The 20,988-nt window shown below is 53.7% G+C and overlaps 1 protein-coding gene across 2 annotated transcripts in view; it reads right to left on the bottom strand.

The window, feature by feature from the left end:
- Window positions 1-20,988, bottom strand: part of LOC140106868 (guanylate-binding protein 7-like) — a 54,053-nt gene that overhangs the window by 15,106 nt on the left and 17,959 nt on the right. The window contains exons 2-7 of one of the 2 annotated variants that reach the window (XM_072131491.1): window positions 11,481-11,529; window positions 9,398-9,599; window positions 8,483-8,610; window positions 4,548-4,657; window positions 1,943-2,130; window positions 1,584-1,820 (exon numbers count right to left, since the gene is read on the bottom strand). In XM_072131491.1, the coding sequence (XP_071987592.1) occupies window positions 1,584-1,820; window positions 1,943-2,130; window positions 4,548-4,657; window positions 8,483-8,610; window positions 9,398-9,599; window positions 11,481-11,529 (914 nt within the window). The remainder of the gene's footprint in view (window positions 1-1,583; window positions 1,821-1,942; window positions 2,131-4,547; window positions 4,658-8,482; window positions 8,611-9,397; window positions 9,600-11,480; window positions 11,530-20,988) is intronic. The other variant, XM_072131492.1, reaches the window with a different exon arrangement.

The raw sequence follows: 20,988 nt of genomic DNA, 5'->3' as shown, positions 1-20,988 counted from the left end.
AATCTCCTCCTAGTGGTGGTGTATAATCTGTATGTAGTGATCTCCCCCTAGTGGTGGTGTATAATGTGTATGTAGTGATCTCCCCCTAGTGGTGGTGTATAATGTGTATGTAGTAATCTCCTCCTAGTGGTGATGTATAATCTGTATGTAGTGATCTCCCCCTAGTGGTGGTGTATAATCTGTATGTAGTGATCTCCTCCTAGTGGTGGTGTATAATGTGTATGTAGTGATCTCCTCCTAGTGGTGGTGTATAATGTGTATGTAGTGATCCCCTCCTAGTGGTGATGTATCATCTGTATGTAGCGATTTCCCTCTAGTGGTGGTGTATAATCTGTATGTAGTGATCTCCCCCTAGTGGTGGTGTATAATCTGTATGTAGTGATCTCCTCCTAGTGGTGGTGTATAATGTGTATGTAGTGAGCTCCTCCTAGTGGTGGTGTATAATGTGTATGTAGAAAGCTCCCCCTAGTGGTGGTGTATAATGTGTATGTAGTAATCTCCTCCTAGTGGTGGTGTATAATCTGTATGTAGTGATCTCCTCCTAGTGGTGGTGTATAATCTGTATGTAGTGATCTCCCCCTAGTGGTGGTGTATAATCTGTATGTAGTGATCTCCCCCTAGTGGTGGTGTATAATCTGTATGTAGTGATCTCCCCCTAGTGGTGGTGTATAATCTGTATGTAGGGATCTCCCCCTAGTGGTGGTGTATAATGTGTATGTAGTGAGCTCCTCCTAGTGGTGGTGTATAATCTGTATGTAGTGATCTCCCCCTAGTGGTGGTGTATAATCTGTATGTAGTGATCTCCTCCTAGTGGTGGTGTATAATCTGTATGTAGTGATCTCCCCCTAGTGGTGGTGTATAATCTGTATGCAGTGATCTCCTCCTAGTGGTGGTGTATAATCTGTATGTAGTGATCTCCCCCTAGTGGTGGTGTATAATCTGTATGTAGTGATCTCCTCCTAGTGGTGGTGTATAATCTGTATGTAGTGATCTCCCCCTAGTGGTGGTGTATAATCTGTATGTAGTGATCTCCTCCTAGTGGTGGTGTATAATCTGTATGTAGTGATTTCCCTCTAGTGGTGGTGTATAATCTGTATGTAGTGATCTCCTCCTAGTGGTGGTGTATAATCTGTATGTAGTGATCTCCTCCTGGTGGTGGTGTATAATCTGTATGTAGTGATCTCCCCCTAGTGGTGGTGTATAATCTGTATGTAGTGAGCTCCCCCTAGTGGTGGTGTATAATGTGTATGTAGTGATCTCCCCCTAGTGGTGGTGTATAATGTGTATGTAGTGATCTCTCCCTAGTGGTGGTGTATAATGTGTATGTAGTAATCTCCCCCTAGTGGTGGTGTATAATCTGTATGTAGTGATCTCCCCCTAGTGGTGGTGTATAATCTGTATGTAGTGATCTCCCCCTAGTGGTGGTGTATAATGTGTATGTAGTGATCTCCCCCTAGTGGTGGTGTATAATGTGTATGTAGTGATCTCCTCCTAGTGGTGGTGTATAATGTGTATGTAGTGATCTCTCCCTAGTGGTGGTGTATAATCTGTATGTAGTGAGTTTTGTTGGTGGTCTCACTTACTTGCTCCGGTGACTGTGATGCCCCCTGTCAGTGTCTTGGTCCCGCTGCTTCTTAGTATATAATTACAGAATTTTTCTGCTTCTCCCAGAAAGTCGGGTTCCAGTTCGTTCTCTGTCACCTCATCCAGTCGGTGCAGATTCTTCTTGGAGGTTGGACGGTCAAATACGAAGCATTTGTGAGAGTGAAAGAAGCTGCGGATGCAGCGACGGGGGAGGTTGTAGACTGTGAAATCTTCTCCTATCAAGATATGAAGATAAAGATCCTTATATAATCAGGACCAGAGCTCAGGAGTCCTGGGGGCGGGGCTATGCAGTCAAACAATAGAAATGACCGATTCTGGGTTAGACTATGGCGGTTACCTGGTCTGAGTTCCAGGCTCATCATAAGGTATTCGTCCTCCGTGATCTTCCGGCCGTCCCTTTCCAGCAACAAGGAGAAGTCTCGGACGCACCAGGTGAAGGATGGGAGGACGCTTTTCCTCTCCGCAGCCGCATCCCTGGTGTCCGAGGACTTCAGGGTTATCACTTTTGTCAGTTCAGTTACATAGCTGAGATCTGGATAAGGAAATTGGCGTCGAATCCAAATACGTCATCATACTCTCTCCTGCCCAGTCTGGGCTGTGTGCAGTCTCCTCCCCCCTGCCCAGTCTGGGCTGTGTGCAGTCTCCTCCCCCCTGCCCAGTCTGGGCTGTGTGCAGTCTCCTCCCCCCTGCGCAGTCTGGGCTGTGTGCAGTCTCCTCCCCCCTGCGCAGTCTGGGCTGTGTGCAGTCTCCTCCCCCCTGCGCAGTCTGGGCTGTGTGCAGTCTCCTCCCCCCTGCGCAGTCTGGGCTGTGTGCAGTCTCCTCCCCCCTGCGCAGTCTGGGCTGTGTGCAGTCTCCTCCCCCCTGCGCAGTCTGGGCTGTGTGCAGTCTCCTCCCCCCTGCGCAGTCTGGGCTGTGTGCAGTCTCCTCCCCCCTGCGCAGTCTGGGCTGTGTGCAGTCTCCTCCCCCCTGCGCAGTCTGGGCTGTGTGCAGTCTCCTCCCCCCTGCGCAGTCTGGGCTGTGTGCAGTCTCCTCCCTCCTGTGCAGTCTGTACTATGTGCAGTGTGCTCCCTCCTGTGCAGTCTGTACCATGTGCAGTCTCCTCTCTCCTGTGCAGTCTGTACTATGTGCAGTCTCTCCTGTGCAGTCTGTACTATGTGCAGTGTCCTCTCTCCTGTGCAGTCTGTACTATGTGCAGTGTCCTCCCTCCTGTGCAGTCTGTACTATGTGCAGTGTCCTCCCTCCTGTGCAGTCTGTACTGTGTGCAGTGTCCTCCCTCCTGTGCAGTCTGTACTATGTGCAGTGTCCTCCCTCCAGTGCAGTCTGTACTATGTGCAGTGTCCTCCCTCCTGTGCAGTCTGTACTATGTGCGGTGTCCTCCCTCCTGTGCAGTCTGTACTATGTGCAGTCTCCTCCCTCCTGTGCAGGCTGGAGTCTGCAGTAAGATTCTGGTCTGATGGTTTGTGATGTGTCTGCGTCAGTATTGTGTAGCCCTGCGATACAATATCGGGAATTTCCAGGGGACATTTGCACCGGCAGCCGCATGTATGTGCAAAGTCACACATAATTGTCTCAGAAATAAACTGCTGCACTGAGGTCATGCACCTTGGACGCAGGCAGCGTGCGCCACATTCATGAAGACCGCGCTCCCGTGTTCATGCGGTGTACGCCCGACAGGTTATGTAGGGTACACCTGGACTGGTGGAGGATTTTGTGGAGGCGCAAGGGTTAATAATTGTAAGTGCACTTTAAGGGGAGTAGGTTTGCTGCTGAGCACTTTCCTCCTCCCCTCTTGTTTTGTATATAAGGGGAGCGAGTCTCCTCCCCCTTCCTCTCTGGATTGCAGCACTCAAGGAAGCAGTCCCTCCCTCCCTCACTAATTTATTGGTTGTTTAATTTTTTACTGTTTTGTATATTTGTGTTTTTCTCTAGTTCTGAAGTCACAGCAGGCGGAAAATGGAGATTTGAGATGGGTACTTTGCTCGTCTGGCCGACTTGCCATCTGGGATTTCTTTCACCTAAAGTGCCTAATGTTTTCAATGTTTGAGATTGTTAAAGAATAATTGTTAATAAATGCTGTGACCGGTTTTCCACCACCCAACATGAGCCTCAATGTCAATGTTATTTGGGTTTACTACGGGCTGATTGAATGCTGTTTTCTAAAGTGCCGGTTTAAGTTATAGATGCTTAGAGGGGGTTAGTCATTCATTCCACCAGTCTTAATCCAGTGTAGGATAGTGAGGAAACCACGTGTGTAACAGGGCGATGGGGCGACCAGTGATGTGCGTGCTACGTGCAGTCCCCTTCCTGCAGATTGCATCGGTGCTCGGTCTACATGAATCTGCCGCCCCCTGCAGGTGCCCATAGTGCATGACCCGGGTGCTGCAGGTCTTTTCTGGGGCACTCAGTATAACAGGCGAGCGCCACAATGATATCGGACCTGCAGAAATAAACGTGGTTCACATTGTGAATACTGAGGCAGATAACTAAGGGGAGGAATAAGAGGGACTGAGGCGGAGAATCTGCCCGGCCATCGAAGGGTTAAGGGGTGGAGGGAGTTACATGGGGACGGAGGCTTTTTAGGGAGTTGGCGTTGCGGCAGCTATTGGGGGGTCCTAGGAGTTGGTGGTGCTGCTGTAAATGGGCACAGGTGATGGTACAGATATTGGGGCTCATGGGTGCTGACCCGGGCAGTGGGGGACAGTGATATCTGCAGGGGGATCCGGGGGCTCTCGACCTGTGGTAGTGGGGGAATTATTGGGTGAGGTTTTTGTAGCTTCAAGGACCTTCTGTTAATAAAATGGCTGCTGTGACCGGATGGTGAAATTATTGCATTTTTATTTCGGGGGGGGGGGGGGGGGATGAGACATCAGGTCATCACCTGTTGTGTAGTTAGCAGCGTATAAAGTATTGGGGTCCCTGGGCCCCCCATAGTATCCGGATACTGCAGCTGCTCGATGGCTTGTTGGTCGATGGTCCCAAAACTGTTATAGACCAGAGAACTACAGAGCAGAACGGCCAAGCAGAAGATCCACGAGTCATTCCTGCCGTCCCCCTGCAGAGAGAGAGAGGGTCTTATATACAGCGTGCGGACCCCTGCAGTACATAGGAGAGAGGGTCTTATATACAGCGTGCGGACCCCTGCAGTACAGAGGAGAGAGGGTCTTATATACAGCGTGCGGACCCCTGCAGTACTGAGGAGTGAGGGTCTTATATACAGCGTGCGGACCCCTGCAGTACAGAGGAGAGAGGGTCTTATATACAGCGTGCGGACCCCTGCAGTACAGAGTAGAGGGGGTCTTATATACAGTGTTCGGACCCCTGCAGTACAGAGGAGTGAGGGTCTTATATACAGCGTGCGGACCCCTGCAGTACAGAGGAGTGAGGGTCTTATATACAGCGTGCGGACCCCTGCAGAGAGGAGTGAGGGTCTTATATACAGCGTGCGGACCCCTGCAGTACAGAGGAGAGAGGGTCTTATATACAGCGTGCGGACCCCTGCAGTACAGAGTAGAGGGGGTCTTATATACAGCGTTCGGACCCCTGCAGTACAGAGGAGAGAGGGTCTTATATACAGCGTGCGGACCCCTGCAGTACTGAGGAGTGAGGGTCTTATATACAGCGTGCGGACCCCTGCAGTACAGAGGAGAGAGGGTCTTATATACAGCGTGCGGACCCCTGCAGTACAGAGTAGAGGGGGTCTTATATACAGCGTTCGGACCCCTGCAGTACAGAGGAGAGAGGGTCTTATATACAGCGTGCGGACCCCTGCAGTACAGAGGAGAGGGGGTCTTATATACAGCGTGCGGACCCCTGCAGTACAGAGGAGAGGGGGTCTTATATACAGCGTGCGGACCCCTGCAGTACAGAGGAGAGAGGGTCTTATATACAGCGTGCGGACCCCTGCAGTACAGAGGAGAGGGGGTCTTATATACAGCGTGCGGACCCCTGCAGTACAGAGGAGAGAGGGTCTTATATACAGCGTGCGGACCCCTACAGTACAGAGGAGAGAGGGTCTTATATACAGCGTGCGGACCCCTGCAGTACAGAGGAGAGAGGGTCTTATATACAGCGTGCGGACCCCTGCAGTACAGAGGAGTGAGGGTCTTATATACAGCGTGCGGACCCCTGCAGTACAGAGGAGAGAGGGTCTTACATACAGCGTGCGGACCCCTGCAGTACAGAGGAGTGAGGGTCTTACATACAGCGTGCGGACCCCTGCAGTACAGCGGAGAGAGGGTCTTATATACAGCGTGCGGACCCCTGCAGTACAGCGGAGAGAGGGTCTTATATACAGCGTGCGGACCCCTGCAGTACAGAGGAGAGAGGGTCTTATATACAGCGTGCGGACCCCTGCAGTACAGAGGAGAGAGGGTCTTATATACAGCGTGCGGACCCCTGCAGTACAGAGGAGAGAGGGTCTTATATACAGCGTGCGGACCCCTGCAGTACAGAGGAGTGAGGGTCTTATATACAGCGTGCGGACCCCTGCAGTACAGAGGAGTGAGGGTCTTATATACAGCGTGCGGACCCCTGCAGAGAGGAGTGAGGGTCTTATATACAGCGTGCGGACCCCTGCAGTACAGAGGAGAGAGGGTCTTATATACAGCGTGCGGACCCCTGCAGTACAGAGGAGAGAGGGTCTTACATACAGCGTGCGGACCACTGCAGTACAGAGGAGAGAGGGTCTTATATACAGCGTGCGGACCCCTGCAGTACAGAGGAGAGAGGGTCTTATATACAGCGTGCGGACCCCTGCAGTACAGAGGAGAGAGGGTCTTATATACAGCGTGCGGACCACTGCAGTACAGAGGAGAGAGGGTCTTATATACAGCGTGCGGACCCCTGCAGTACAGAGGAGAGAGGGTCTTATATACAGCGTGCGGACCCCTGCAGTACAGAGGAGAGAGGGTCTTATATACAGCGTGCGGACCACTGCAGTACAAAGGAGAGGGGGTCTTATATACAGCGTGCAGACCCCTGCAGTACAGAGGAGTGAGGGTCTTACATACAGCGTGCGGACCACTGCAGTACAGAGGAGAGAGGGTCTTATATACAGCGTGCGGACCCCTGCAGTACAGAGGAGAGAGGGTCTTATATACAGCGTGCGGACCCCTGCAGTACAGAGGAGAGAGGGTCTTACATACAGCGTGCGGACCCCTGCAGTACAGAGGAGTGAGGGTCTTATATACAGCGTGCGGACCCCTGCAGAGAGGAGAGGGGGTCTTATATACAGCGTGCGGACCCCTGCAGTACAGAGGAGAGAGGGTCTTATATACAGCGTGCGGACCCCTGCAGTACAGAGGAGAGGGGGTCTTATATACAGTGTGCGGACCCCTGCAGTACAGAGGAGAGAGGGTCTTATATACAGCGTGCGGACCCCTGCAGTACAGAGGAGAGAGGATCTTATATACAGCGTGCGGACCCCTGCAGTACAGAGGAGTGAGGGTCTTATATACAGCGTGCGGACCACTGCAGTACAGAGGAGAGAGGGTCTTATATACAGCGTGCGGACCCCTGCAGTACAGAGGAGAGAGGGTCTTATATACAGCGTGCGGACCCCTGCAGTACAGAGGAGAGAGGGTCTTATATACAGCGTGCGGACCACTGCAGTACAAAGGAGAGGGGGTCTTATATACAGCGTGCAGACCCCTGCAGTACAGAGGAGTGAGGGTCTTATATACAGCGTGCGGACCCCTGCAGTACAGAGGAGAGAGGATCTTATATACAGCGTGCGGACCCCTGCAGTACAGAGGAGTGAGGGTCTTATATACAGCGTGCGGACCACTGCAGTACAGAGGAGAGAGGGTCTTATATACAGCGTGCGGACCCCTGCAGTACAGAGGAGAGAGGGTCTTATATACATTGTGCGGACCCCTGCAGTACAGAGGAGAGAGGGTCTTATATACAGCGTGCGGACCCCCGCAGTACAGAGGAGTGAGGGTCTTATATACAGCGTGCGGACCCCTGCAGTACAGAGGAGAGAGGGTCTTATATACAGCGTGCGGACCCCTGCAGTACAGAGGAGTGAGGGTCTTATATACAGCGTGCGGACCCCTGCAGTACAGAGGAGAGAGGGTCTTATATACAGCGTGCGGACCCCTGCAGTACAGAGGAGAGAGGGTCTTATATACAGCGTGCGGACCCCTGCAGTACAGAGGAGAGGGGGTCTTATATACAGCGTGCGGACCCCTGCAGTACAGAGGAGAGAGGGTCTTATATACAGCGTGCGGACCCCTGCAGTACAGAGGAGAGAGGGTCTTATATACAGCGTGCGGACCCCTGCAGTACAGAGGAGAGAGGGTCTTATATACAGCGTGCGGACCCCTGCAGTACAGAGGAGAGAGGGTCTTATATACAGCGTGCGGACCCCTGCAGAGAGAGAGAGGGTCTTATATACAGCGTGCGGACCCCTGCAGTACAGAGGAGAGAGGGTCTTATATACAGCGTGCGGACCCCTGCAGAGAGAGGAGAGGGGGTCTTATATACAGCGTGCGGACCCCTGCAGTACAGAGGAGAGAGGGTCTTATATACAGCGTGCGGACCCCTGCAGTACAGAGGAGAGAGGGTCTTATATACAGCGTGCGGACCCCTGCAGTACAGAGGAGAGAGGGTCTTATATACAGCGTGCGGACCCCCGCAGTACAGAGGAGTGAGGGTCTTATATACAGCGTGCGGACCCCTGCAGTACAGAGGAGAGAGGGTCTTATATACAGCGTGCGGACCCCTGCAGTACAGAGGAGTGAGGGTCTTATATACAGCGTGCGGACCCCTGCAGTACAGAGGAGAGAGGGTCTTATATACAGCGTGCGGACCCCTGCAGTACAGAGGAGTGAGGGTCTTATATACAGCGTGCGGACCCCCAGGTCCTGGATCTCACCTTCTCCACGTCCCCCAGTCCCTCGGTGTCCAGCAGGACCAGAACGTGCCCGGGGGTCCGGGGGTGCGGCCGGCACCACATCCAGATGCCTTTGGTCTTGGATTGGACACTGGATCCCAGAGGAAAACCTACAGGACGGAAGTGGTGGATTAGATTTACGTTCCCCTGAGCTCTGGCCGGGGGGGGGGGATGTCCCCTTGAGCTCTGGCCGGGGGGGGGGATGTCCCCCTGAGCTCTGGCCGGGGGGGGGGGGATGTCCCCCTGAGCTCTGGCGGGGGGGGGGGGGGGATGTCCCCCTGAGCTCTGGCGGGGGGGGGGGATGTCCCCCTGAGCTCTGGCCGGGGGGGGAGGGGATGTCCCCCTGAGCTCTGGCGGGGGGGGAGGGGATGTCCCCCTGAGCACTGGCGGGGGGGGGGATGTCCCCTTGAGCTCTGGCCGGGGGGGGGGATGTCCCCCTGAGCTCTGGCCGGGGGGGGGGGGATGTCCCCCTGAGCTCTGGCGGGGGGGGGGGGGATGTCCCCCTGAGCTCTGGCGGGGGGGGGGGATGTCCCCCTGAGCTCTGGCCGGGGGGGGAGGGGATGTCCCCCTGAGCTCTGGCCGGGGGGGGGGGGGGAAATGTCCCCCTGAGCTCTGGCCGGGGGGGGGGGATGTCCCCCTGAGCTCTGGCCGGGGGGGGGGGGGATGTCCCCCTGAGCTCTGGCCGGGGGGGGGGGGGGGATGTCCCCCTGAGCTCTGGCCGGGGGGGGGGGGGATGTCCCCCTGAGCTCTGGCCGGGGGGGGGGGGGGATGTCCCCCTGAGCTCTGGCCGGGGGGGGGGATGTCCCCCTGAGCTCTGGCCGGGGGGTTCTCCGCCAATGACACGAGCAGCGCCCCCTTGGCCTCAGGCCGCCGGTGGGATTGCTGGAGGTCTCTCACCGCTGTTGCTTCCCGCCAGTCGGTTCATTAGGAAGGACTTTCCGGTCCTGTACTTCCCCACAATGGCCACCACCGTCACCGGCTCACTGATCCGGCAGAGGATGTTCTTGGCTTCTTCATTGACCCGCAGATCACTCCCATCATTCTCTATCAGACACAAGGGTCGCGGCATGGACAGCACGGGCGGCATCCTGAGCGGGATCTGTAGGGATGAGAAGGAGATGGGTCATCGGTAACTCCATGTGTGAAGACCCCAATCATCCACCCTCCAGACTGCTCCAGACATCAGGAGAGCCGCAGCCATGCTGGAGCAGCATGGGATGAAGAGGAGTAACCTCTCAGATGCCGCAGTGAAAGGTTACCGTAGTCTGACTACCAACTCCCCCTATCCACCTATAGGATAGGAACAACCACATGAGCCGAAAAGCCCCGGAGAAGGCGGAGACACCCCGGACACGGATGTTCTGTACATGTAAGACCTCGTGCACACTACACAGGAAGGACATGTGGTCTCTCAGTGTATAGGCAAGTACATAGAGAGAAGAAAGGGAGGGGCAAGGGAAGGATGGAGGTGGGTCTATAGGCAAGTACATAGAGAGAAGAAAGGGAGGGGCATGGGAAGGATGGAGGCGGGTCTATAGGCAAGTACATAGAGAGAAGAAAGGGAGGGGCAAGGGAAGGATGGAGGTGGGTCTATAGGCAAGTACATAGAGAGAAGAAAGGGAGGGGCAAGGGAAGGATAGAGGCGGGTCTATAGGTAAGTACATAGAGAGAAGAAAGGGAGGGGCATGGGAAGGACGGAGGCGGGTCTATAGGTAAGTACATAGAGAGAAGAAAGGGAGGGGCAAGGGAAGGACGGAGGCGGGTCTATAGGCAAGTACATAGAGAGAAGAAAGGGAGGGGCAAGGGAAGGACAGAGGCGGGTCTATAGGCAAGTACATAGAGAGAAGAAAGGGAGGGGCAAGGGAAGGACGGAGGCGGGTCTATAGGTAAGTACATAGAGAGAAGAAAGGGAGGGGCAAGGGAAGGATGGAGGCGGGTCTATAGGTAAGTACATAGAGAGAAGAAAGGGAGGGGCATGGGAAGGATGGAGGCGGGTCTATAGGTAAGTACATAGAGAGAAGAAAGGGAGGGGCATGGGAAGGATGGAGGCGGGTCTATAGGTAAGTACATAGAGAGAAGAAAGGGAGGGGCAAGGGAAGGACAGAGGCGGGTCTATAGGTAAGTACATAGAGAGAAGAAAGGGAGGGGCATGGGAAGGATGGAGGCGGGTCTATAGGTAAGTACATAGAGAGAAGAAAGGGAGGGGCAAGGGAAGGACAGAGGCGGGTCTATAGGTAAGTACATAGAGAGAAGAAAGGGAGGGGCATGGGAAGGACGGAGGCGGGTCTATAGGTAAGTACATAGAGAGAAGAAAGGGAGGGGCATGGGAAGGATGGAGGCGGGTCTATAGGTAAGTACATAGAGAGAAGAAAGGGAGGGGCATGGGAAGGATGGAGGCGGGTCTATAGGTAAGTACATAGAGAGAAGAAAGGGAGGGGCAAGGGAAGGACAGAGGCGGGTCTATAGGTAAGTACATAGAGAGAAGAAAGGGAGGGGCATGGGAAGGATGGAGGCGGGTCTATAGGTAAGTACATAGAGAGAAGAAAGGGAGGGGCATGGGAAGGACAGAGGCGGGTCTATAGGTAAGTACATAGAGAGAAGAAAGGGAGGGGCATGGGAAGGACGGAGGCGGGTCTATAGGTAAGTACATAGAGAGAAGAAAGGGAGGGGCAAGGGAAGGATGGAGGCGGGTCTATAGGTAAGTACATAGAGAAGAAAGGGAGGGGCATGGGAAGGATGGAGGCGAGTCTATAGGTAAGTACATAGAGAGAAGAAAGGGAGGGGCAAGGGAAGGATGGAGGCGGGTCTATAGGTAAGTACATAGAGAGAGGAATGGGAGGTCCATTGGGCTGCAATGAAACAGAGTGAAATATGTAGCGGGGTGTGAATACTTTCCGTCCCCCTGTAGATCCTGTATAGAGGATCATCACCCCCATTATCCTCCCCCTCCCCCTTAGTCTGATGATACTCGCCCCGTTACCTGCGGCAGACGTTTTCCCTCGTCCTCGGCTGCGTCTGAGAAGATTCTCCTTCAGGACAAATATTATTGTCAGAAGTGAAAGTGAAAGGAGATTGAGCCGCGGCTCCTGCACCCGGAGACCTGTAACCATTTCCTGACCAGCAGCGGGGGCAGAATATATATATATATACACTGTGAGAAAGTGAGAGGTGTTGTGTGGGAAAACCGCTATCTGTCTTACAGGCAGATGAAATGCTGGTGGTAAAAGCCCTGGGTTTGTCTGCAGTAACCCAAGGGTTAATGCAGACATGATAAGCAGGAATAGTCTGTTTTGTCTGTGTTGGCCTAGCTAACACAGACACATCTGTAATGTCCGTACTGGGCCTGCTTATTATGGAGTAGGGGTAGGCTGGTAGTGGGACTCCTACTCCACCCGGGCTTCGGTCCTGGGCTTTTGTATAGCCCACAGGTGCAGGTCACAGGCCTCGTTAGGGTCTGATTTAGTCTGCAGGCCAGAAGCAGTAGGAGAGGCCCTACCTGGAGAGCTGAAAGCGAGATTGCATTCTCACAGCAAAGGTAACTGAGGGTCTCCTGTCTTGCTGCTGGCCAAGAGCGTGTGCCAGGCAGCCTGGTACCCGGATAGCTAGGGTCCTCAAAATGTATTAGACAGCGCCTAGCCGGGCAGGAATTACTTTTATAATGTTTTTGCATGTGCCTAAGCCAAGGCTGAATTTGTGTTCTGTTTTGCAAGTGTGAATAAACACTTAAGTTGGACTTTTAAACCTGCGTGTGTCACTGCTTCCTGCACTGCTACCTGTCAACTACCAGAGCAATTCCTCACATATGGTGGATTGGAGCGGGCAAAGTGCAGTGAAGTATACACTAGTGCATGTCCTGGAAGTTGACAGCACTGAAGCTGCAATCCACAGCCATTGAGGAGTTAATCAAGCAGCTTGTCCAGTCCAACGTGCAGCAGCAAGAGACAAACAGATTGCTGCTCCAGCAGATAACAGCCCTGACCGCTGCTCAGCAAAGGACTGTCCCAGCAATGACGGTGAAGGACGCCAGGAAAGAGGTCCGCAAAGCTATGACCAAGATGACCGCCGAGGATGATGTGGAGGCCTATCTGACAGGCTTTGAGAGGGTGGCCACCCGAGAGAGGTTGCCACAGCAACACTGGGCAGAGGTGTTGGCCCCCTTCCTCGTCGCTGATCCCCAGCAGGCATACTACGACCTGAGCGAGGAGGATGCCCGGGACTTCTCCAAGGTAAAGGCAGAGATCTTGGCCCGACTAGGAGTGGATCAGCATCTACGCGCTCAAAGAGTGAATAGCTGGAGATACCAGGAGGCGCTACCACCGAGGGGACAGACGCACCAACTTGTTCACTTGGTCCGCAAGTGGCTTCAGCCGGAGACATCCACCCCAGCCCAGATGGTCGAGAAGGTTGTTTTGGACCGTTTCCTGAGGGCCTTGCCGGGTGAGATCCAACAATGGGTGGGACACGGGGACCTGTCTGATGCCGATGCGCTGGTGGGGTTGGTGGAGAGGTTTTGTGCCACTCACGCCCTAACAAAGAAAGCCCCTTATACCAAGACAGGCCTTAAGGCACGGAAGGTCTTGTCACCCACAAATTCCCGGGGCAGGACAACGCCCAATGTCCGGGAAGTACCCCAGGGGAGGAGGAGGGGGGAGGCTCCCACCTGTTGGACCTGCCATGAGCCAGGTCATATTGCAGCCCATTGCCCCAATTCCTCAGAGCCCATGGACTGCAGTTCCGCCAGAAGGGTTTCTCTCTATGCTGCCCCTGTCTACACAGCTACTAGCCCCGACTCTGCTGATGAGCGCCACCTGTGCCGGGTGACTGTGGCAGGGCATCCAGCGTTGGCCCTGCTGGACTCAGGCAGTCGGGTGACCTTGATTAATGGGTCCCTCACAGACCCCAAGGCAGTCACAGGGCGCACAATTGGAGTCCTGTGCATCCATGGGGACGTAAAGGACTACCCCACCACAGTTATTAACTTCCAGACCTCTTGTGGAGAGACACTACATGAGGCAGCGGTTGTCAAGAACTTGCCCCATGACCTTATCTTGGGACGGGACTTCCCCATGTTCTGGACTCTATGGCGGGGAAACCAAGAGTTGGGGGGTTGTTCTCCTGTGTTGTCTGGTCAGATCTCTGAAGCCGAGCCTGATGACCCAGACTCTGGAGTTCCTGCCGTAGGGGTGACCGCCACAGAAGATGGAAGTGTAATGTTTCCCCTAGATGTTATGACAGGCGAAACTGAGGAGGTAGTGACAGGACCGCAGTTGTCTGATTTGGAGGTATCCCGTGACAACTTTGGTACTGCCCAACTCCAGGACCCCACTCTGGTCCGCGCCAGAGAAAATGTGGAAGAAATTAATGGCGTACCTCAGCACCCAGGTGCGGATAAGTTGTTCCCTCGTGTGGTGGTAAATCAGGAGTTATTGTACCGCATTGATAAGGTCCACGGTGAAACCCGGGAGCAGTTAATGGTGCCTCAGCCATATCGTCAGATGGTGTTAGACCTTGCACATAAGCATGTGATGGGAGGGCACCTAGGTACCACAAAAACTCTGGAACGCATCTTGCAGCGTTTTTACTGGCCAGGAGTATATGATAGGGTAAAAAGGTATTGTGAAACTTGCCCTGATTGTCAATTGCATGCTCCCATGGTACACTTTCGAAGTCCGTTGGTACCTCTGCCCATTATTAAGGTACCCTTTGAAAGGGTCGCCATGGATTTGGTCGGTCCTTTAGTTAAATCTGCTCGGGGGCATCAGCATATCCTGGTAGTCATGGACTATGCTACCCGATATCCTGAGGCCATCCCACTGCGGCACACCTCTGCGAAACTAATTGCTAAAGAGTTGTTTGCCATGTTCTGTCGGGTGGGACTTCCCAAGGAGATCCTCACAGATCAGGGGACTCCTTTTATGTCAAAAGTCACCAAGGAGCTATGTCGGCTCTTTAATATTAAACAGTTACGCACCTCTGTGTACCATCCTCAGACGGATGGATTGGTAGAACGGTTCAACAAAACTTTAAAGAGTATGCTAAAAAAGGTGGTAAACAAGGATGGGAAGGACTGGGATGTACTATTGCCATATTTAATGTTCGCCATCCGAGAGGTCCCACAAGCCTCTACTGGGTTCTCACCGTTTGAGTTAGTGTATGGCAGACATCCCAGGGGTCTCCTGGACATAGCCAAGGAGACATGGGAACAAGAGCCCACCCCCCACAAAAGTGTAATAGACCATATCGCAGATATGCAGGACAGGGTGGCAGCCGTCATGCCCATTGTCAAAGAGCATATGGAGGAGGCACAAAGAACTCAAAGCCGGGTTTATAACAGGTCAGCAAAAGTAAGGAGCTTTAGTCCCGGTGATCGTGTGTTGGTGCTAGTCCCCACTGTAGAAAGTAAGTTTCTCGCTAAATGGCAAGGACCGTATGAGGTGCTAGAGAAAATAGGAGAGGTGAACTACAGGATACGTCAGCCCGGACGGAGAAAACCCGAGCAGACTTATCATGTAAATCTGTTGAAGGCCTGGAAAGACAGAGAGAGTCTGCATACAGAGATGGTCCTGGCCAGTCCACCTCCTGCGCTACCCTCACAGGCTGCAGATAAGCCAGTGCCGGATGCAGAACTGCGAATAGCCGATACCCTTACCAAAGAGCAACAGCGAGAGGCTCGAGAGTTTGTAGCAAGAAATACAGATGTGTTCTTAGAGTTGCCAGGCTACACATCTGTAATTAAACATGATATTGTCACTGAGCCAGGGGTAAGGGTAAGATTAAGGCCGTACCGAGTCCCTGAAGCTCGTAGACAAGCCATATCAGAAGAAGTTCAGAAGATGCTGAAGCTAGGGGTTATTGAGGAGTCCAAAAGTGATTGGGCCAGTCCAATTGTTCTAATTCCCAAACCGGATGGGACGTTGCGATTTTGCAACGATTTTAGAAAATTGAATGAGGTGTCTAAGTTTGATGCCTATCCCATGCCCCGGGTGGACGAGCTTATTGAGAGGCTAGGGGGTGCTCGGTACTTCACCACCCTGGATCTAACTAAAGGATATTGGCAGGTACCCCTGACAGATAGGGCTAAAGAAAAGACAGCCTTTATCACCCCTGAGGGCCTTTTTCACTATGTTGTATTACCGTTTGGGCTTCATGGGGCCCCCGCTACCTTTCAACGGTTAATGGATGTAGTGATAAAGCCACATAGGAGATACGCCTCCGCCTATCTAGATGACATTATCATCTACAGCCAAGACTGGGCGAGTCACTTGGCCAAGGTACAGGCCGTAGTGAACTCTCTAAGGGCAGCGGGCCTGACTGCAAACCCCAAGAAGTGTGCGCTGGGAATGGAGGAGACACTATTTGGGGTATGTGATCGGTCGAGGTATAATTAAACCTCAGGTCAACAAGATTGACGCTATACAGGGTTGGCCTCAACCAGTGAGCACAAAGCAAGTCAGGGCATTCCTGGGCATTGTAGGGTACTACAGACGGTTTATACCAAACTTTGCCACCATGTCCGCTCCCCTGACAGACCTGCTGAAGGGTAAAAGGCCTGTCATGGTGCGGTGGAATGAACAAGTAGAAGGTGCTTTTCAGGCCTTGAAGTCTGCGTTGTGTGGATCTCCCGTCCTCATTGCGCCAAACTTCAAGAAAGAGTTTATTGTGCAGACGGACACGTCAGATGTAGGACTGGGAGCTGTCCTCTCTCAGGAGGTGAATGGCGAGGAACACCCCATTACTTACCTGAGCAGGAAGCTCACGCCAGCAGAGAAAAATTACAGTATCGTAGAGAAGGAATGTCTGGCGATAAAGTGGGCATTAGAGTCCCTACGGTACTACTTGCTGGGACGACAGTTCCGTCTCATAACTGACCACTCTCCTCTCAAGTGGATGAATAGAACTAAGGAGAAGAATGCCAGGGTCACTAGGTGGTTCTTGTCCCTCCCAAATTTCAGTTTCATGGTGGAGCACAGAGCCGGGAAGCTACAGGGCAATGCGGATGCCTTGTCCCGAACGCATTGCTTAATGTCAGGAGTTCGCCCCGGTGGGTCTGAACTGAGGGGGAGGGGATGTGAGAAAGTGAGAGGTGTTGTGTGGGAAAACCGCTATCTGTCCTACAGGCAGATGAAATGCTGGTGGTAAAAGCCCTGGGTTTGTCTGCAGTAACCCAAGGGTTAATGCAGACATGATAAGCAGGAATAGTCTGTTTTGTCTGTGTTGGCCTAGCTAACACAGACACATTGGTAATGTCCGTACTGGGCCTGCTTATTATGGAGTAGGGGGAGGCTGGTAGTGGGACTCATACTCCACCCGGGCTTCGGTCCTGGGCTTTTGTATAGCCCACAGGTGCAGGTCACAGGCCTCGTTAGGGTCTGATTTAGTCTGCAGGCCAGAAGCAGTAGGAGAGGCCCTACCTGGAGAGCTGAAAGCGAGATTGCATTCTCACAGCAAAGGTAACTGAGGGTCTCCTGTCTTGCTGCTGGCCAAGAGCGTGTGCCAGGCAGCCTGGTACCCGGATAGCTAGGGTCCTCAAAGTGTATTAGACAGCGCCTAGCCGGGCAGGAATTACTTTTATAATGTTTTTGCATGTGCCTAAGCCAAGGCTGAATTTGTGTTCTGTTTTGCAAGTGTGAATAAACACCTAAGTTGGACTTTTAAACCTGCGTGTGTCACTGCTTCCTGCACTGCTACCTGTCAACTACCAGAGCAATTCCCCACAATACACACGCACGCACGCACGCACGCACACACGTCATGTAACCTGGAAGAGGAGGAAAACGGACACCAGACCCTCTATACATCTACAGTATTTACTACCCCGTATACAACTATATACTAAACCTACCTATATACAACTATATACTACCCCCGTATATAAGTATATACTACCCCCCGTATACAAGTGTATACTACCCCCCGTATACAAGTGTATACTACCCCCCGTATACAAGTGTATACAACCCCCCGTATACAAGTGTATACTACCCCCCGTATACAAGTGCATACTACCCCCCGTATACAAGTGCATACTACCCCCCGTATACAAGTGCATACTACCCCCCGTATACAAGTGTATACTACCCCCCGTATACAAGTGTATACTACCCCCCGTATACAAGTATATACTACCCCCCACCCTGTATACAAGTATATACTACCCCCCACCCTGTATACAAGTATATACTATCCCCCACCCTGTATACATCTATATTCTACCCCCCCCCCCCCTGTATACAAACCCCCCCCTTTCCCTAGAATTGATATAAAAACAAACAAACAATAAAAATCTGAAAGATCCCAAAAGGATCAACAAGAAATTATTATCCCAGAGAGGAAAATGTCCAAAACACAACTTTTTTGTTACTTTGCAACTCATGAAAACGTAAATAAAAAGCAAAGAAAAGGTCGTACAGCGGAAATCAATGTAAATGTCATCACATCCCACAAAAACCGGCGCCGTATCGCTCCGCGCACCAAAGTACGAGAAAGTCCTGAGACTCAGAATGCGGCAAAAAGTTATAAAACCAAATTAAACCTACAAGAATGTGATAAAAGACACGGAAACCAAGCACTAAAGATCTGTCCTAGGACTCCTACTCTTCCCCATCTACACCTCTGTCCTGGGACCCCTACTCTTCTCCCTCTACACCTCTGTCCTGGGACCCCTACTCTTCCCCATCTACACCTCTGTCCTGGGACCCCTGCTCTTCTCCATCTACACCTCTGTCCTGGGACCCCTACTCTTCCCCATCTACACCTCTGTCCTGGGACCCCTGCTCTTCTCCCTCTACACCTCTGTCCTGGGACTCCTACTCTTCCCCATCTACACCTCTGTCCTGGGACCCCTGCTCTTCTCCATCTACACCTCTGTCCTGGGACTCCTACTCTTCCCCATCTACACCTCTGTCCTGGGACCCCTGCTCTTCCCCCTCTACACCTCTGTCCTGGGACCCCTGCTCTTCTCCCTCTACACCTCTGTCCTGGGACTCCTACTCTTCCCCATCTACACCTCTGGCCTAGGACCCCTGCTTTTCTCCATCTACACCTCTGTCCTGGGTCCCCTGCTCTTCTCCATCTACACCTGTGTCCTGGGACTCCTGCTCTTCTCCATCTACACCTCTGTCCTGGGACCCCTGCTCTTCTCCCTCTACACCTCTGTCCTGGGACCCCTGCTCTTCTCCATCTACACCTCTGTCCTGGGACTCCTACTCTTCCCCATCTACACCTCTGTCCTGGGACCCCTGCTCTTCCCCCTCTACACCTCTGTCCTGGGACCCCTGCTCTTCTCCCTCTACACCTCTGTCCTGGGACTCCTACTCTTCCCCATCTACACCTCTGGCCTAGGACCCCTGCTTTTCTCCATCTACACCTCTGTCCTGGGTCCCCTGCTCTTCTCCATCTACACCTCTGTCCTGGGACCCCTGCTCTTCACCATCTACACCTCTGTCCTGGGACCCCTGCTCTTCCCCATCTACACCTCTGTCCTGGGACCCCTACTCTTCTCCCTCTACACCTCTGTCCTGGGACTCCTACTCTTCCCCATCTACACCTCTGTCCTGGGACCCCTGCTCTTCTCCATCTACACCTCGGTCCTGGGACCCCTGCTCTTCACCATCTACACCTCTGTCCTGGGACCCCTGCTCTTCACCATCTACACCTCTGTCCTGGGACCCCTGCTCTTCACCCTCTACACCTCTGTCCAGGGACCCCTGCTCCTCACCATCTACACCTCTGTCCTGGGACCCCTGCTCTTCTCCATCTACACCTCTGGCCTGGGACCCCTGCTCTTCCCCCTCTACACCTCTGTCCTGGGACTCCTACTCTTCCCCATCTACACCTCTGTCCTGGGACCCCTGCTCTTCCCCCTCTACACCTCTGTCCTGGGACCCCTGCTCTTCTCCCTCTACACCTCTGTCCTGGGACTCCTACTCTTCCCCATCTACACCTCTGGCCTAGGACCCCTGCTTTTCTCCATCTACACCTCTGTCCTGGGTCCCCTGCTCTTCTCCATCTACACCTCTGTCCTGGGACCCCTGCTCTTCACCATCTACACCTCTGTCCTGGGACCCCTGCTCTTCCCCATCTACACCTCTGTCCTGGGACCCCTACTCTTCTCCCTCTACACCTCTGTCCTGGGACTCCTACTCTTCCCCATCTACACCTCTGTCCTGGGACCCCTGCTCTTCTCCATCTACACCTCGGTCCTGGGACCCCTGCTCTTCACCATCTACACCTCTGTCCTGGGACCCCTGCTCTTCACCATCTACACCTCTGTCCTGGGACCCCTGCTCTTCACCCTCTACACCTCTGTCCTGGGACCCCTGCTCCTCACCCTCTACACCTCTGTCCTGGGACCCCTGCTCTTCTCCATCTACACCTCTGTCCTGGGACTCCTACTCTTCCCCATCTACACCTCTGTCCTGGGACCCCTGCTCTTCTCCATCTACACCTCTGTCCTGGGACTCCTACTCTTTCCCATCTACACCTCTGTCCTGGGACTCCTACTCTTCTCCACCTACACCTCTGTCCTGGGACCCCTGCTCCTCACCCTCTACACCTCTGTCCTGGGACCCCTGCTCTTCTCCATCTACACCTCTGGCCTTGGACCCCTACTCTTCTCCACCTACACCTCTGGCCTTGGACCCCTGCTCTTCTCCACCTACACCTCTGTCCTGGGACCCCTGCTCTTCTCCCTCTACACCTCTGTCCCGGGACCCCTGCTCTTCTCCATCTACACCTCTGCCCTGGGACCCCTGCTCTTCTCCATCTACACCTCTGCCCTGGGACCCCTGCTCTTCTCCATCTACACCTCTGTCCTGGGACCCCTGCTCTTCTCCATCTACACCATTGTCCTGGGACACCTGCTCTTCTCCCTCTACACCTCTGTCCTGGGACCCCTGCTCCTCTCCATCTACACCTCTGTCCTGGGACCCCTGCTCTTCTCCATCTACACCTCTGCCCTGGGACCCCTGCTCTTCTCCATCTACACCTCTGTCCTGGGACCCCTGCTCTTCTCCATCTACACCTCTGTCCTGGGACCCCTGCTCTTCTCCCTCTACACCTCTGTCCTGGGACTCCTGCTCTTCTCCATCTACACCTCTGTCCTGGGACCCCTGCTCTTCTCCATCTACACCTCTGTCCTGGGACCCCTGCTCCTCACCCTCTACACCTCTGTCCTGGGACCCCTACTTTTCTCCCTCTACACCTCTGTCCTGGGACCCCTGCTCTTCTCCCTCTACACCTCTGTCCTGGGACCCCTGCTCTTCTCCATCTACACCTCTGGCCTGGGACCCCTGCTCTTCCCCCTCTACACCTCTGTCCTGGGACCCCTGCTCTTCTCCATCTACACCTCTGGCCTGGGACCCCTGCTCTTCCCCCTCTACACCTCTGCCCTGGGACCCCTGCTCTTCTCCCTCTACACCTCTGTCCTGGGACCCCTGCTCTTCTCCATCTACACCTCTGGCCTGGGACCCCTGCTCTTCCCCCTCTAC

This window comes from Engystomops pustulosus, unplaced genomic scaffold, assembly GCF_040894005.1.
Source record: "Engystomops pustulosus unplaced genomic scaffold, aEngPut4.maternal MAT_SCAFFOLD_26, whole genome shotgun sequence".
Taxonomy (NCBI): domain Eukaryota; kingdom Metazoa; phylum Chordata; class Amphibia; order Anura; family Leptodactylidae; genus Engystomops; species Engystomops pustulosus.
Note: the sequence above shows the minus strand (reverse complement) of the source record. Positions and strands in the feature narration are given on the sequence as shown.